Source organism: Pseudonaja textilis, chromosome Z (assembly GCF_049901715.1).
Source record: "Pseudonaja textilis isolate UNSWEBS1 chromosome Z, rPseTex1.2, whole genome shotgun sequence".
NCBI lineage: Eukaryota > Metazoa > Chordata > Lepidosauria > Squamata > Elapidae > Pseudonaja > Pseudonaja textilis.
In genome coordinates, this window is record NC_142008.1 from 103,910,969 (window position 1) to 103,929,623 (window position 18,655).

General features: G+C 38.8%; 1 protein-coding gene and 2 long non-coding RNA genes across 7 annotated transcripts in view; 2 read left to right on the top strand and 1 right to left on the bottom strand.

Annotated features, from left to right (window-relative positions):
* CHMP2A (charged multivesicular body protein 2A) lies at positions 1–11,351 on the top strand. Of its 4 annotated transcripts, none has more exons than XM_087916650.1 (7): positions 1–692; positions 1,002–1,065; positions 2,997–3,193; positions 3,286–3,465; positions 5,328–5,458; positions 5,707–5,768; positions 7,801–11,351. In XM_087916650.1, exons 3-7 carry the CDS (start codon positions 3,026–3,028, stop codon positions 7,920–7,922), a joined length of 663 nt encoding a protein of 220 aa, XP_087772776.1. In that variant the 5' UTR covers positions 1–692; positions 1,002–1,065; positions 2,997–3,025; the 3' UTR covers positions 7,923–11,351. The 4 variants fall into 4 exon arrangements, with proteins under 4 accessions (XP_087772776.1, XP_087772774.1, XP_087772775.1 ...); XM_087916648.1 differs by having other exon boundaries at positions 1–64; XM_087916649.1 differs by having other exon boundaries at positions 1–64; positions 1,002–1,048.
* The window catches only part of LOC113450800 (uncharacterized), a 13,823-nt gene continuing 5,912 nt past the window's right edge, over positions 10,745–18,655 (bottom strand). Inside the window, exon 2 of the long non-coding RNA XR_015740149.1 lies at positions 10,745–10,937. This is a non-coding gene — a long non-coding RNA (uncharacterized LOC113450800). The remainder of the gene's footprint in view (positions 10,938–18,655) is intronic.
* Positions 15,114–18,655, top strand: part of LOC148124188 (uncharacterized) — a 16,912-nt gene continuing 13,370 nt past the window's right edge. For both annotated transcript variants that reach the window (XR_015740150.1, XR_015740151.1), the window contains exon 1: positions 15,114–15,210. This is a non-coding gene — a long non-coding RNA (uncharacterized LOC148124188). The remainder of the gene's footprint in view (positions 15,211–18,655) is intronic.

The window sequence follows — 18,655 nt, forward strand, 5'->3', positions numbered from 1 at the left end:
AGTGGGCTGAGGCGGAAGAAGAGCGTAGAGGAAGTATCGAGGTGAAGCGACGGTGTTTTGCTCGGTAAATTGTGGTAGTGGCGGAGGGCGGGGTAGTTTCAGAGCGGGGGTCTCGGAAGCTTTCATTGTTAGGCGGGGAGAGAGTCCTTTTTTGTCTTTCTTCCTTCTTTTCCACCCTATTTTCCCCTTGCTAGTACTCCCTGCCGCCCACCATCACCGCCCTATAATTTAGGTACAGACCTGCATCCTCTAGGCGATTTTGCCTCTTCGTTTTATACTGCTTGTCCTATTTTTGCCGTGGTATAAAGTAGGCTCCTCTAGTCTGTCCTTCAGCTGTGACGGACTACCTCTCCTATCATCCCCTGTGATGGGGGAGAGGAGGAGAGCACATCTGGAGTATTGGCTGGTTCTGGAAGATTACTGTAAAGCATGGGGTCCCAACCTTTTCTATACCTTGCACCTCTAGAACGCTTCTGGTGCATTCTCGCACCCCTTACAAAAATAAATAATTATTTGCATATAATTATGCATATACACTATAATTTTGAAACTTCTAAACCCAAGTTTTCACACTCCCTGAAATATCGTCTCACACCCCTGCTGTAAAGGTTTCCATTTGTTTGTTGCATTGGATGTCTTTATGACTGGTATTTGACTGGAATGATGTATTGAATGCACATGCTATCTGTTGGGTAAGGAAGGATATTTTTCAATACTCTAATTTGTTACAATAATATATTAAATTTATATGCCACTCAGCCCCTACTGTCTCTGAAAAATGAATCTGCAGCCTGTTAAAGTAAAGTAACATAGCTCAATACTTGTAGTCAAAAGCTTCTTAGCCAAGGCAGCTTCATTGTGACTTATGTTTAAATTTATTTTGGACCAAGGAGAAATTGATTTGGTTTGATTCTCTTTATAATTCTTTGTTTTGTCTGTGTTAGGTTAGCTGATGCTTATCCTATGTGTAAATGATGATGCTTATTTTTTTGTTAAAACAGTTTCTGAAGACAATTGAAAATTTGAGAATTTCCAGACTGTATGGTTGGCAAGTCACAATCTTTAGTAATTATTATTAGTATGCCTTATACAGTAACTTATTTGGGTGGATATTCTGTATGACAAAGATGTAAAGTTGCTTAATCCTCACTAGTCTTTTCTAGCTCATCTAATGATGACTGAATGCTGGGTGTTGTATTTCAGCCATATTAGAACACCTGAAGTTTCCCCATCATGAGAGTTATAACTCTCTTAACCCAAAGCCTTTACATAGATAACTGTATATTAAATATATTTCTGAAAGAAAAGAGAGTGCATTAATTATAACAAATTTTTGTTGGATCTATATATTTACATTATTTTAGTTCAAACAACCAAGCTCTTTAACCCATATCTAATGCTATCTAATTTATGACAGGCAGGTTCTCAATATTTCCAAGGTTGCGACTTCTGGTCTTTAGAACTCAGTGAGAGTAATTAAAAATACAATTCCATTTGGATTGTTCCATCATTCAAATTTACTAGATTTAGATTAGAATGTATTAGATTAGGGTAGAATGGCTCTATTCTAGGTTTGAGTCCAGTACATATAGAAGCCATTAATTTAGGAAAAGTACAGAAGTGTGACAGAAAGGGGCAGAACCAAGGATATGGTTTTATGAGATCAATCTTTTAGAAAATAATAAAGTTGTTTCTGTATTAAAAGTTTCATCTTGATATTAAATATGCCCCTTTCATAAAGACTAACCAAAAATTATTTGTATAGAAATATGGTAGATTTTTAGGAAGTTTGGTCCTTGTCCAACCTGAATATAGATGAGTGGACTCTACCACCAAGAATTCCTTTCTAACATGTTCATACCTTTGGAGGGCGTCTGGCTTAAGAAAAGGTGCTTTGAAACAGCAGATGTTTCTTAGGGAAGGATTGCATTTTCATTTTTTTGCTTGTAACTAAGCAAGCTCTGCCCATTTTTTGATCTCTCTCATAGAAATATCAGTAAATATACACATATTCAGATTGTGTTTTGGAGTTGGCACCGATATGGATTAGTGACCCATTGCCTTCTGAAGTGTAGGTTGTTCTGAAGTGTAGGCTGTTCTCTAAATAACAGTGAATTTCAAAATATCTGATAACTGGATAAGTCTGGTTGAATTAGCCAGGAAACTTAAACTGGACTTGTCTTCTCATTCTTCTGCCTACTGTCTAATAAATGATTTCTCTTAATTTGGATCATTTTTATTTGCTCAGTTTATAACTTGTGCTCACCAGAAAACTACATAGAAGAAGACAATGAGTTATGAATAGTAAATCAGATACTGAAGGAGTGTTTAATGTAGAGCAGTGATTCTCAGCCTATGGATTGCAGACCCTGGGGGAAGGCGCAATGTTGTCACAGGGGAGTCTGTGAAGGCTTGAAGAAATGTTATGATTTAAATCTTGAGTTAAGTCTTAGAGATCAGTGGCCATGGTCAAAAAGGTATTTAAAGAGGATCTGTGGTGAAGAAAAGATTGAGAACCACTGATATAAATTGTAATAAAATAAAATTTAACATAATTCATACAGTACAAAATACAATGTAATATAATATAATATAACACAAGGTTTTGAACAGTGAACACTGGTAGTGCTGTAGACTTTTTGATACATAGTTAAGGAAATAAGAAAAGTTGATATAAAACTGCAGCAAAAAAAACCCTCTAGCTTAAGTTTGCTGCCAAATGATAGAAGTAACACATACAGAGAGAATTGTTTGTCTCCCAGAACAGTGATTGTTTTCTGTCTTCATTCTCCATGTTGTTCTCACTCTGAAGTGCAGTGTATTTATCATGAAACTCTAAGTGTAATTTTAGTAATCTGATTGGGGGTTTCTTTGGTCTATAATAATTATATTTAATAAATTAGACTCTCTTTATGTATTGGCCAAACCTTGTAATTTTTATACAAAGATACTTTGCTCCTTTGTTTTATATTTCCACATCTATCTTTTTCCTCAAGATTTGTAGGCTAACTCATTTTCTGTCAGGATGGATCTATTATTTGGGCGCCGGAAGACCCCAGAAGAGATGCTAAAGCAAAATCAACGGGCTCTGAACCGTGCCATGCGAGAATTGGACCGTGAGCGGCAGAAGCTGGAGACCCAGGAGAAAAAGATCATTGCTGACATCAAGAAAATGGCCAAGCAAGGGCAGATGGTGAGTTTGGAAAGAAAAGACAAATACAGTTTTTGAAAGCCATTAGAAGAAAATCTACATATCTGCTTTCTAACTTGGTTCTCCCATCTTAGGACGCTGTGAAAATCATGGCTAAAGATCTGGTGCGAACAAGGCGCTATGTCAAGAAATTCATCATGATGCGGGCTAACATCCAGGCCGTGTCCCTTAAGATACAGACACTCAAATCAAACAACTCCATGGCTCAAGCAATGAAAGGTGTCACCAAAGCCATGGCTACCATGAACAGACAGGTGGGTAAGCTGCATACTAGTTCAGCTGCAGAAGTGTTTTAAACTGCTGCCTTTGAGTCTGTACAATACTCACTGACCGAGCATTTGGTTGCATTTAGAAGGTCCATTTTCAAATCGATTTGCTTAAGCTTCTGGTACTAGGAATCCAAATAATTTGACTTGACAAAAGACAGCTTTCTAAAAGCTATTTCTTTTAATAGTAGGTGTGGGTTGTTGAATAGAAATTACATGTAGTGCTTGTTTAGCGACTGCCTCATTTTAGTGACCATTTGCAGTGAAGACTGATGAAGATATTTTGCAGTCCTCTCATTTACTGCTTTTGCAGGTTTATAAAGCAAAGGAAAATGAATGTGAGATCATCAGGGCCATCTTAACAGCATTATGGGCTCCGGGCAAAGCAGTGTACTAGGGCCCCTGAGACAACTACTCACACGAATAAAAATGTAAATGGTTGATAAAATTGACATTTATTTTATTGGTACTTCCAACAAAATCGGTATTGAAACATTAAAAACATGCTGGGAAGCAACAACTAATCAACATGATAAACATTTGAACAATATATGAGGCTTGAAAAACATAATAATACTCAGTAAGCCATACAGTTGCTGTATTTATATGATACAAGGTACATTAGTATGGGGCCTCTGCTCCTGGGGCCCACGGGCAAGTGCAATGCATTAAGACAGCCCTGGAGATCATAAATATAGTGGTTTTATTAGCGATCACTTCATTTAATTACTGAGTTAATTGGCAACCAGTTGTGGTTGCTAAATGAGGACTACTTGCAAAATCTATTTTGTTTGTTTTTCAGAAAGGAAGGGAAATTGGAACTGCTAAATGGGAAGAACTAGACAATGGTGATATCTTATGAATGTCTGGCAGAAAATACAGAATAGAAGCATTTTTAAAATTGACTAATATAGAGAATGTGCCACTTAAGTTATCACAACAGTTTACATATATTTTTTCAGTTCAGCAGCTGAATTATTTTTCTAACAGGATTCTCCAGATTGGATGCAATCTGTCCTGAACTATTCTTACTATCGCTTGGTCAATTAATCCTTTTTAAAAAATGAACATTAAATCTCTTAGTAACAGTAATCTGCTACTGTCGTGATGTTACTTTACTCACTATTGCTCATCCTCTGATCACTTCCAGAATAGTTTTCTGTAATGCAGTCTACATGCTGCTGACCTTGAAGAGCATTTGGAAGCTTTATTTGGTGCAGAATGCAGCTGTGTGTGGACTGTTATGTGGGTGTTTAGGATGGCTTATGGAACAGAGTGCAATTTGCTTCTGGGTGTAATTCAGGGTATCGTTTTTGACCTTTAAATGCCTACATTGGCACAGGATCAGGTTATATGAAGGAATGTCTCTTGTCAGTCTCATGTATCCATCCTATCAGGTCTAGCAGAAGAGGTTTGCTCTGGGTCTCACCTGCTAAGGAATTCTCTGTGACGGGACCCAGGAGACATGCCTTTTCTGCTTCAATTTTTGCCCTCTGTATCATCATTTCCCATGTGGTGAGATTAGCCCCATCTCTCTTAATTTTCCAAAAAACTTTGAAAAGGGTTCTTCCATCAGCCTGGGGTTCTGTGGTGAGCCTGTAAAGTGGTAAATGGGGCCAGATGATGGTTGTCCTGCTGTCTTGGAAGGCTTTTATGTTTTATGTTTCTTATTTATTTCTTTTTTAAAAAATTGCAATATGATTTTAACTTTTCCACTGGCAAGCCTCCTCTTGTCACTTTTTGTGAGATTGGCAATGCTATAAATGTATCAAATAATTCCATTCCTTTTTAAAAGGTGAAAAGCAAGTGATGATTTGTTTCCTTTTCTGAGATTTTCTGCCTTCTTTTAGCTCAAGTTGCCTCAGATTCAGAAGATCATGATGGAATTTGAAAAGCAGTCAGAGATCATGGAAATGAAGGAAGAGATGATGAATGATGCTATTGATGATGCGATGGGAGATGAAGAGGATGAGGAGGAAAGGTAATTAGAATTGGGGACAAGAAAGCTCATAAGGGTTGCATATTGAAGAGAAAGTTTGGCATCTAAAGTGCTGGCCAATGATAGCTTTTGACTTTCAAATCCCTCCCTGAAATCCAGATTTGTGCACAGTAAAGCCAAATCTGTTAATTCAACCTGAAGTTGAAATAAGAATTGAGATTCAATTAAGGGAAGTGATTGATTAGCCAAGCAAACAAGTGCATTTCATCTTTTTTGTTTTCTATTCATAGTGATGCTGTTGTCTCCCAGGTACTGGATGAGCTAGGTCTGACATTGACCGATGAGCTGTCAAGTAAGTATTTGCATGAAATGAAAATTAGGAAAGAGGCACTTGATCCACTTTGTGGTTCAGCAGCCTTAGAAATTGAATGACCAAACAAATAGGAAAGAGGCTGCTCACATGATTCTTGTTTGGGGCTATTTGGACTGTTTGGACACTTCATTTGCCAAGTGTGATTGGACACACAAGGAATTTGTCTTGGTGTAAATACTCTCAGTATACATAAAAGATACATTCGTCAGGAGTTGAGAATCATAAGGTACGATGCTTAATGATAGTCATAGGGTATAATAAGGAATCAATCATACTAGGAAACAGTCAATATAAACTCTAAGTATACCAGCAACAAAGTTACAGTCATACAGTCACATGTGGGAGGGGATGGGTGATAAGGAGTGATGACAAGATTAACAGTAATAGTAGTGCAGATTGTAAATCTCAGATGGGTAAAATTATCATTATATATATCCAATTGACTGGCTAGCTCACAATATATTATCATAAAAATCTATTACACCTAAAACAAGATGGGATATGGTTACTCTATACAGACAAATAAAAATAAGAGAAACATTCAACAGTGAATAGTTGTGCAACCCATAATTTAAAAACAGGTATTTCAACAAAGATTAAAAATACATGGTGAGTGGTAATGTTGCTAGTAAGACTAGGGCTCTTTAACCTTGTGCACTGTAACTTCCTAATCACCATAATACTACAACTTCAGAAATTTGCCCTAAGTAATGCCATTTTAACTGAAGTTAAATGGAAACCCTTGAGAAATGCAGTGATCCCCTTTGAAATGAATGTCATTTCTTAATTGTAAAATTAATGGTAGAAAATGTGGTCCTGGTTGCTTTAACTCAAAAAACTCAAAATAAAATAGATTGGTATCTATGTAGAAAGAAGACACTGAAAGTACAGAGAGATTTATTTTAAAAATTGTCAAGTTTTCTCCATCCCTCCAATTCAAATGGTGGTGCAATGGGTTTCTACCTTGGTTCATGCATGGAAAGTCCAGTCCTGTCTTATAGGTTCTGGACCGTTCATCCTATCATACTTCCTTAGATTAATCAGCTTCTCCAGGCAGAGCAGGAAAAGCAGCTTTTAGGGTAGCTCTAATGTGTGCAAAAGTCAGTTCAATCTGTTCAGAACAACAAGCAATTCTGCTTGAAGTTTTTTAATCTATCTGGGAGGTGACCAAGGCATGTGTGACTGAGAGAGAACCTCCTGGTTCAGGAAAGGGCACAGTTGGTGCATTAATACAAATTTCTTAAAAGCCTTCTTGGCCATGGCTTCCACCTAACTCCTTGAATTGGAGATGTGAATCCAAGAGGACACCCTGATTTCTCACTAGTTCTGTTTGAGGTACCGCAACCCCATCTAGAACCAAAGCTGGAAAAAACATTGGATCCAGGAAGCCCTAAAATCCAAAGCGATTCAGTCTTGCTAGGGTTAAGCTGAAGCTTGTTCTTCCCTATCCAGATCCACAGCACCTTCTTGACACTGGAAGACAGGATCTCCCCCAGGATCACTTGGTTGTCCAGGAATGGATATATAAACTGGCTATCATTAGCATACTGATGACACCTTGCCCCGTGATGCTGAATTATCTTATCCAGCACTTTGTTTAGTTGTGAAAACAGGAGTAGGGAGTGTTAAGGTAGACTTTTTTCCACTGTTCAATTCTGTCTGGAACTGGTCTCTGGAAGGAGAATTAGCACACCATGTCCCTACTCCCAACCCTTAACACCAAGATCAATAATCAATATCAAAAGTTGCTGAGAGATAAGGGGAGCAAAGATGCACCCTCTTCATCCTGCTCTTGCCAGAGATCATCCATAAGTGTGATTAAAGGTTAATGATATAATGTGATATGTGAAACTTTGCCCATTTTGCCCACATTTAACCTAACCGCGATAAGTGTGCTGCATGAATCTCACACCTCCAGTAATCCTGATGCCAGTCTTGGGCAGAGAGAACTAGGAATGGATGGGGGAATGGTGTTATTGGGTTGTTGCAGACTTCATTCTCTTCCTTGCAGATTTGCCTTCCACGGGTGGTTCTCTGAGTGTGGCAGGAGGAAAGAAAGCTGAAGCCTCAGCAGCCCTCGCCGATGCAGATGCCGATTTGGAGGAGCGGTTAAAAAACCTACGGCGAGACTAGAAGAGCAGTGCCCAGCTCCCTTGCCCTCCCCTAGCATGGGTGGCTCTTCAGCCACTCCTGGTGTTAGGATTACAACTCTGCTGTGGCAGGGAGCCCTAGCTTTGCAAACTTGTGTGGGTTGACCGTGGATGGCATAATCTGGGAAAAAGGAGGGTTAAACCAAGTCATGTGGTGCTTTTATATTCCCTTTTAATTTGAAAAGACTTTCAGCATCACTTGGCAAAATTATAGGGTAAAATATTTTCTTCTTTTTTCTCTACCATGAAAATGCTTCCATTTCCATGAGGATATGGATAGCTTGGGATCTTAAGGAAGTTTCCTTTTGAAGGGGGTGGGGAGGGCAGGAGTGGGTGACATTCCCTACTCAATATGTTCTTTTGGTTATGATGGCAAGGTTGAGGGGGGGAGAGAAGGGGGAACAACAGATGGTACTTTGGCTGATATCCCTGCCATTGAGAATTGGCCAAGGACTTCTTTTCACAGTAAAGCTTTATATAAAACCCTGCCTCTGGAGGCAGGTAGGCAGGCAGGATGGCTGGCCTCCACATTTGATTCTTTGTCTCTTGTAATAAAGGTTGTAGTTTATACTAAGAGTTCCTCTGGCATCTGCTCTTGCCCCTGAAATGGAACAGTTGAAACTGTCCCCTGACTACTGTAGTCCTAAGTGTCCCAACACTGCACATTTGTCTCTCTGTTGTACACTTGTTAACTTTTGGGAACTGGGCATGTTATGTGATAAAATAGGCAGATTGCCTTGGTTCTAGACATTTCCCTTTGAGTCTGGGAGTATATGAAGATCATTGTAAGTGTCATCTTACACTCTACCTATGTTTGAAACTATGGGCCCAGTTAGTAAGTTGTAGAGAAGATAGGTCAGTTAAAGCAAATACTCCTACAGATTTGGTTTGGAGCAGAGAGCACTGAGAAAACACCTATTTATATAGCGCAAAATTAAGCTGTGAGATTCCTTTCAGCAGGATAAAGTGATAGCTTCGACCTTCATTGCAAGGGAATTAATTTGTCCTCTATAAATTTGGATGTTAAATCCAGCAATCCTGTGTGGAGACATCGGAGCAGAAAAGAACTGAAAGAGAGGAAGATTTCTCTTGAATCCAGCCTATGGGCATGCCATAGGAAACTGAGTGTCTCCTGTGGAACCAGGGTGCTGGATGAGAGGTAGTTTGGCTGATCTAGCAGGGACGCTTTTGCTTTTATTAGAATCCAAAAGAGGGTATATACAGTTGTGCCAGAGAAATGCTCAAATAGAGTTGGGGCTGATCAGAAGATGAAGGGAATTTGTGAGGCCTGCCAAACATATGCTATGTGCCCTGGGGTATATAGACGATCCCAACCTAACTTCATTCTAGAAAGCAAACGGGAAGGAAGAATTTCTGGGATCTCTTCCATTTTTGTTCACCTGATATCTATTGACTTTCTGCAAATGATCCAATGAGGCTGATTTTCTTTTTCCTTGTCTTTATTTTTAATTACTATTTTCGGAGGAGGGGTGCTTCTGATTCCCAGGATCCAATGTGGAATGTCATCTGAGATCTGAATTGTTTGGAAGCACAGTATCCAGGATATCCCAGGGATGGTGGAAATGGTGATACTGAAGGATGCCCGATCATGGGATGGGTCCAGCAGGCTGTTTAATGGAAAGCTCTTCTGAGGATTTATTTTTCCTTGAGTGCTACTGCACAAAGCAAATATGGCAAAGGTGAGGGTCCCAAAAATTTGGGAACATTATGCCATTTATGGAAAACCAGAAAACTTCCAACTGAATAAAGAGCAATGATTTAGTAATTTAACATGTCCAGTCAGAATAAAATGGAGGGGCTTTATTGAAGCTGGGAACTCTTTCTGTGGTGCCTGCTGAGAATGGTACATTAGTGCTGAGCTTTCTGTTCGTTGAGCATTCTGGAGTCCCTACAGGAAAGGAAACAGGCTGGCTGGGGGTCCCAGTGATTTGGAAGCTGTAAAAATAATAAAGGAAAATTATATAGTAATGTAGGTGTACCTTTCCACTGTTATGGGATGTAATGCTTCTTCCCTTGGGCCAAGCTATAGTTCTTCTGACAAAAGGGTGGGGTGAGGGAAGAACTGCTTGCAAACAATTGGATTCACTCTACAAACTAGAGTAAAATGGAGTATGTGGTTGTAATCAGTATACCGGTATCAGTATAATCAGTATATAGTGGGAACCCAACCATTGATTTCCAGTGTTGTCCAAATTGGGTCATTACATAACCCAATGTGGTTTATTTGGATATAACATCATTTGAACACGGCAACTGTATTTGGCAGCCAAATTATTTAGGAAGAATATTTCCTCCTTTAGTTTTGCGGGGGTTCCTGTGTCAATATCTGAGCTTGGGTTAAGGATTGCTAATGTTTTCTCTTGCAGGAGCCATATGTCTTTAATATACATTGTCTTGCATAAATCTACTTGATGAAGCTTTTGCCTCTCTTTTTATCTTCCTGTATAGAAAATATGTGTGGAGTCAAGAAAGTCTCCTGTGTTAAGACCTCCCCACTAGTGACAGTGCTGTTTATCTTCAGAAATTCCCTGCTAACAGAGATTCTCATTCTTCCCATATTCTGATATTCCTACCCATTCTATAGCTTGTTTTCCCTGTTAAGCACTCTGATATCATGAAAGCTTGCATTTAAAAATAGAATCAAGGGATAAAATTTTCATTGCAGTAACTGCTACACCTCTATATGCCTTTTATCTTTTAAATAAAATGAAAAGAGTGAAATCCTTTCCTCCAAAATAATTGCTGCACACTCCCTCTTTCTGACTAAGTGAATTCCCCATAACCCAGCTATTCTATATTGCAGCTGTGTTCCCATTGAATGCTGCCACCAAACCTTTTACCCCTAAGTCCAAACAATATAGGGACACTCACCTAGGGACCGTTTTTTAGATTCGGGTGAGCTATGCCCAGTGCCCGCAAGCAGGAATGATATGTCTCCAGCAGTTCCTTGCATGCCTCTTCTCCCTTCTCTTTAACGCTGCAAAGGTGAAGAAGTGGTAAAGCAATGATGACAATACTGCTGGTTTCTCTTACAATTGAACAACAGTACAGAAACCTGGTGATCTTGAAGCTCTCCCTGCAACTTTCAAAGGTGTGACACTCCTGCCATGCCCACAATGAGGGTAGTGACTTGGTAGCTTCCATTACCCCAAGGCAGGCATAAATGCCCAATTAAAAATAATAATGAAATCCTGTATTGCATCTTTCCAGATTTCCCAAGATCTATTCTTTTCCTGTTATAGGTATTGCTCAGTGACATAAGGATTATAGCCCTTGATATGATGTTCTTAATATGAAACTTAAGATTTTTTTAAATTATTTTTTTCCTTTCCTGAAGTACTTATTATTTCTGCTTTGAAAAAACAATAAATGGCACCAGTCCAATGTTTCATTGTTTTTCACATTCATTTGTAAATAACACACATGGGTGAGCAGTTGTGTCCTGTAGTGGGAGGAATCACATTTGAACTGAAACAACAGAGGGGAGGATGACCTATATTTTGGTTTTTAGGATGGTTATGATGTCCATTGCAGAAGAGAGGAATGAATGTAGAACATGTATTAACAACTTGAAGCTTTTGGAGAGATTCAGAGGTCCAGTCCATTCAGAAGAAGCAAAAAGTCTTTAGAACCTTTGGAATTTCTTCTGTGAAATGGGATTTGAAACTAATTCTGCAATACCAGATAGTATATGGTTCTAGGTCAGGGAACATAATTTTTGTATTCGTTGCAAGTGGCACTCTGGCAGCAAGCTGGACATACAAAGAAACACATTAAAAAAAACAAGTCAAGTCAAATGCTACTTTTCATTATTTAAATAACAATTCTAGGAGTTGACATGAATGGTGAGGTGGCCTAGAGGTGGAGCTCTCACCTCACAATCAGGAGGCTGTGAATTCCATCATAGGTAAAGGCAGATATCTCTCTCTCTGGACACACTGAGAATATGTCTGCTGAAAAAAAACTCTGCATTGGTGACAGGAAGGGCATCCGGCCAGTAAACACTCTGTTCCATTCAGTTGCCCAGACTCCAGACCGCGATGATTCTAGGAGTTGACGTTCATCTTAAAAGATCAAGTTTGAAAAACACTGATCTAGAAGATGTCTGGGATGTGAAGGCTATCCTGGAGGATTCTGTGTTTTCCTATCCATTGCTGTAAATATCAGAGGGTGCCCGTTGACCAATTGATATAATTGGATGATCTTACAGATAGTCCTCAACATAACAATTGTAACTCAGCCTGGAATTATGGTTCATAGTTTCTGTGGACATTATGTGACTGGACTTGATTATATGACATTTTTTGCTGTTGTTGTTAAATGAATGTTGCAGTCATTAAGCAAATTTTATGGTCATTAAGTGAATCAGTTTATCCAATGTTTTTTTTTAAACTGGAAACCGGAAGTAAATGCTGAAAATCAGCAAAAACAAACCGCAACATTTCAATTGTGACATTGCAAACAGCCATAAAGTTGACCCAGTTATCAAGTGCCCAAAATGCAATTATGGGACTCTGTGCGCACGTGTGGGCATGCATGGCTTTCAGGTCATAAATAGCTTTTGGTGCGTCCATTATAACTTCAAATAGTCACCAAGCAATCGGTCATAAGGACTATTCAGTTAACAGAACCGTCTATCAGCTGTGAGAAGTTGGACTAAGTGTGTTTTCTGGTTGCTTCATAGATCACAGATTTCAGTAAATAGAGTAAGCTGTGGTTAAAGATGAACATAGACATTGTCTCCCTGCCAGAAAAAACTTCCAACTATTGGTTTTTGTGTGCAAAAGAGCAGAAGCAAGAGGCTACAGTATTCATTCCCTGCCCTTATACAACCTGAATATTTTAGGGGTAGATAATTAATCGGATTAGTTGGAGTGATTTCACTTTCTTTCATCTACTTCAAATAACCCAAATTTCTTAATTTTACACATTCTCAGTTCATCAGGGCACAGTTTCATTTACCTCTTTTTGAAGTTGATTCTTCCTCTAACCTGTTTTTTCCCCCAAGCACCATTTGACCTATATGTTAGACATAACCCAGCAACTCTTTTCTATAACTATTTTAATTTTTGAGGATAGGGGCGGATACAAATGGGAGTTGCAACAAGAAATTGGGGGAGGGGTTAAACATTCCAGTTCAGGGTCCAGCCAGCTGTCCTTATGTGCCATAATGCATTCTACTTTTCTTCCCTTTTGATTTTCTTCCTTTACTTTCCAACAGTAAGCCAGTATTATTCAGTGGCCACTGAGAAAATTTGGACCCCAGTGGGTGGTAGCCAAATTTAAGGGCAAACAACCTAATTTTTAAAATAATTTTTTTTAATGGTTTGATTGCAGATAAAAGAGTTTTAAAAATATTCATATGTGATACGTATAAACTACCGTACATATTATATAAAAGTGTAATTGTGAGGAAAACACCTATTATATAATAGACAAAATATAAATCCTATATTACCTAGATAGGAAGAAAAAAATCAGGGGAAAGAAAAGGAAAGAAAAAAAAAACCTTTGAAGAGGATTAGGCAATTCCATGCTTTTAAAATGTTTTGGACTTTGAGTCTCATGGTATTGAAAATTTCTGTTTTCTAAATGTTTTCCCAATATTTTTTCTTAGCCTGGTTTAAATTACCGGAGTAGAGGACATTCTATATTCTCAAAACAAAAAAAGGAGGGTAGATGACATCTTCTGTCTGCACGCGAGGTTATTTGTGGTGATGGAAGCACCGAGCCACATACTGTATTGTGCAGCAAAACTCTTGTGTTGTTTTTGGAACTGACTACATTCTTCCTTTCTGGCTCTGCAAAAGTGCCTCAGGCTTGATTCCAGTCCAATGGAGTCCTGCTATTTCTCTGCCCCTTCCTGGGCTTTGCATTCCTCCTGCCTGCCATTTTCCTGATTTAGCTATGGGTGGATGCATTTCAAATAAAAGAGCCCCAGAGTTGCAGTTGGAATCTAGAATGTTATTCCATTCACAGCCACTTTTAAACAATGTGGAGATAGTTCAGATGTCTTGCTCCCAACGTCCTGCTGGTGTTAGACTGCCATTTTCCACATGTCCCATCATAACAAAGTATGTAATTTATGGTGCTTGTTGTGGAGGGGCAAGTGGGCAAATGGCTGAAGAGAAATGGGCAGAAGCCAGTGATGTTCACATGGGCTGAGCTTGTGCATTGTCAATCTTGGTTTGTTGAATAAATCATTTTTGGCTGGATTCAGGTGTAAGCAGCATTTAATAATTAACACAGTGGTTGGACTTGTATGACATACAGTAACACCAAGCCCAAGATCTCATTCTGATTGAGTCTAGCTTACACAAGATGATCTATTCAACCTGAATATTAAATTGTTTTATACCATAAAACTGTTACTCGGAACATCTATTAATTGGGATAATAGTTAAAAACCAGGAAAACACCCAGGTTCTAAGAATGGGATTACTCATCCAATGCATATTTCCAATTTCCAATATAATTGATCCCCCTCCCCATCATTGGGTCATCCTTGTAACAAGGACATCCCCTAATCACCCTGGCTCCTGTATTTTATGGCAGTTGAATTTTCTGCGTAGCCTTCAAAGGCACTTCAGGAAAAGCAAATTAGAATAATCCATACAAAAGATGACAAAGCTGTGACTGAGCATCTTTTCACATTTTAAGATAACACTACAATGATGCACCAGTCAAAGTTGAATGAAGATCTTCCTGGCTGTGCTTTCACCTGCTTTTCTTGCAAGAGCCACAAGACTCTCAAACTTCAACTACTATTTCCATTGGGAAACACCATCCTATGGAGAACCAAGATACAGCCCCAGAATTAGAAGCGTTTTGAATAAGTAGCCATTATGTCTTGCATGAGTTGTCTCTGAACTGGTTTTTCCTCATCCAGGCCCCTAACAAACCCTTTTGAGTAATGTGTGTGTGTTTGCCATCTTTTTGCTCCTTTATCTTAGTTTATTGTCATGTATTTCGACTTCTTGTACACCCCTCTGCCCCAGAGTCATTGGAGTTGGGCACTGTAGAAATTTAATAAACATATGAATTAATAACAGATGGAAGGGACCTTGAAGTTCTTCTACTACAACCCCCACCTCAAGAAGGAAACCATATTCCATTTCAGATAAATAAACAAGCAAACATGGTTTATTTCCAAATTCCAGATGTACTCACTGAAAAAGCTTTGAATCCTGAGTTTGTGAATATAGCTCATTTCTGATTGCCAGTCTGAAATGTTTTCTTACATTAATAAAGTGAGTTGACATGTTATAGATCACATGTGGTAACAAGGAAATAGTTAGGATAGTCCTCCTTCATATTTCTTACTTGTTTAAAATTGCACCTAGTTTAAATAACATTGCAAACAATGTTCAGGATAATTCAGGACAGCCAGATTGAAATATTTATGGCTCAGGTTGATATGAATTTTATATAGGAGGCTCTGGCAGGGAAATGGTTTCTGCTAAGGACTGTAGTAATAACAACAACAATAACAACAAAGATTTAGAGAAGATCACAAAGTATTAAGATCTGAAAATCAAATAGAAAGATTATGGAATATACCACCTGTGATGATCTTAGTAGTTATCGGTGCCAGGTCAAAAAACTTGAATGGCACTTCATTTAGAAAATCTAGGCACTGACAACATTTCTACCTGCAATTACAAAAGGCTACTCTCTTGATCCACATGTACAACACTGATGTTATAACATCCCAAGTTCCTGGGAAGAACTCAGTATGAATGAAATATGATGTCACTTAAAGAAGTGGCAGCTGTGATTTCAAATGATTGCATATATAATAATAGATTTTTATCCCTTCTTTTTTGATATACAATTTTAAGGTGGCGAATGTATTCCTGCCTCTTATTTTCCCTGTAACAACCCTGTGAAGTAGGTTGAGCTGAGATTGACTCACGTTATCCAGTCAGTTTTCATGTTTAAGGGAGGCCTAAAACCTACAGCCCCCCAGTTTCTTGGCCAGTGTCTTAATCACTATTCCAAACCAATTGTCTCAACTATTGCAAGTTGGCTGTGCATTCTGTTTTCTTGTTCCCTGTCTGCAAAGTTATCAGTTCAGGAAGTGATTTTCTGCCTCCCACTTCCCCTAATGAGATTGCAATTCTCAATAAATGAAGATGAAGATGGCCATGGCATGTGCCAGCTGGATCCAATGTCTGGTTTTTCCTAGGGAAGTCTTTCTCAACTTGGTTATTTGTTACATGGTGGCCTTCTCCAGATTTCTCCCATTTAGTGTAGCTAATGCTGATCTCCCAGAGTTGTAGCCTGCACTTCTGAAAGAGTCCAAGATGGAGGAAATTACCTCATGTTCTTTATAAACCTTTGAAGTTTTGATGATGGTCCTTCAGAATCAGTCTTTGCAACAGAATCATGGGATCCTGCCTTGAAAGCACTACAGGAAAAGCCTGAACTTGACAAATGCCAAAATGCAAGAAGAAGAAAAAGAATGAAGAAGAAAAGATTTAGAATAAAAGATTCAAAGAGATTTTCACCCCATATTTTCCCCGCTTTCTCTGAAAATCGTAATGGCTGGGGATTCCCATTTCTAAAAGCAGATGCTCTGTACAGCAACCACGCTAACATACCAAATTAGTCGGACAGGAAGCTTCATCAGTACAATCGTAAAACAGCCCACAGAGGGTTCTCACAAGCTTTCAGCGCATGCTTGTTGCTTTAAATTGGGCCAGTTACCAGGGCAACACAGCAGGAGAGCCCAAATGTGGGTCAGGAATACGCTGCTGGCAATGGATTAGACAGGCTGGGCAGGGGCCATGTAGAAGGAGGAGCTGCTGGCTTTCTCAGCTTGTCACTTCCTATCATTTCCTTGGAAGCTTGTGACAAGCTGACTTATCAGAACTGTGCTGCAAACAAGCTGAATTGAAGTCATGTTCAAACATCCATGTTAACCTCTGTATTTCCTACAGGAAGATGTTGCAAATTGCACCCCGTTCTTCTTTCCTTTATGCTGCTGTCCAGACTACTTTGTACCCTTGGCTAATCTTTGCAAAAATAAGGATTTTGTTCAAAGATGCAGTGTGATTTCTTACAATTTAAGAGGGAAAACACACAAACTGTATGGAAGCCATTCAAAAAACATGAGGGTTTACTGTATTCTTCAGAACAGTTTAACATGCCCAGTTTTTTCAAACAAATGGGTAAACCGTGATTATATATTAGATTGTATATCATTTAATGTTCATATAATCTTATGAAACAAGAAGTTTCTGATCCTAGCTTCTACTGCTCAGTGATGTCTTTCCTTGCTGTGTGCAGATGGTACAAATCAGAGGTGGTATTCAGCAGGTTCTGTCCAGGTCTGGAGAACCAGTAGCAGCAATTTTGAGTAGTTTGAAGAACCGGCAAATACCACCTTGACTGGAGATTTTACAGTATCCTTCCCCTGCCATGCCCACCAAGCCTACAGAACCGGTAGTAAAAAAAAAAAGAATCCCACCACTGGTGCAAATATTCTTTCATTTTCAACTACAGAGCTGAAAGAGTCCTCTGGGTATTCCCAAAGGTTCTTTTTCAAGAGGCAACTGGATTTTCTCAAGACGTAACTGGACTTACCAGAAAGTCCAGCTGCCTCTTGAAAAAGCACTTTGGGGACAACCAAGACCTGGATGACTGAGACTCTCCATAGACCTCTGGGTATTATTTCCTTTTTACCCCCAAAGAAAACCCAGTTAATACATAATTTGACGACCAAACATGCAGGCTTCTTCAAGCATGCAATGAAATGTGGCCGGCAGATTAATAAGCATAAATTAGAGTAAGTAAAATAGTTTAGAAATCTGAACATTATTTTTCAAGTCTCATTTCTTGTTGGACACAGACTATGCTTGTCATGTGTCTAGAGATTTCATGGTTTCCAGATTCCCACCCCCCAAAATTAATGTTTTTCAGAGTACAGTACTGTATTGCCAAGAAGATATGTAGTGCACAAGCCTATGGTCCTACAGATATTGCTAAATTGACACTCAAAAGTTTCAAATGTTTTATTGAATTGTAAAAGTTCAACAACATCTGCAAGACCAGAAATTATCTATCCTGTATGTAAATCATTTTAAGAGATTTTTTTTTGGGGGGGGGGGAATCCACAACTTCTGAGGAAGGAGAATGAGTGATCAATTACCGCAGACCTGACCTGGCATAATTTCACTCATAGGATAATTCATCATTTAAAAAAATCTAATAGATTCTTACCTCTTATTCAAGATAGTATAGCAAACCATTTTATATCTATCTATCTATCTATCTATCTATCTATCTATCTATCTATCTATCTATCTATCTATCTATCTATCTATCTATCATCTCAGTGTGGAGTCCTTGGTGCTATTTGAGCTTTGCCTGTTTCATTGCCCAACTAGGTAACATCATCAGTGCAAGTAAGAGTGGGCCTTGCTGGTAGGGCAACTTATTATATATAAACAGGGAGCAAACTCCACATTCATTCTACTGATGATGTTACCTAGTTGGGTAATGAAACTTCTGCAAACAAACCAAGCTCAGAGAGCACCAAAGACCCCACAGCTCAATCCTGAGCTATTTGTATTATTTTCTATTGGTGATATATCAATAGTTTGTGTTTACCTATATGCACTGAATATGTATCATCAGCATCAGCATCATCAGCATTAACCTCACCCAGAAAAAATACCCAGATGTGGGAAG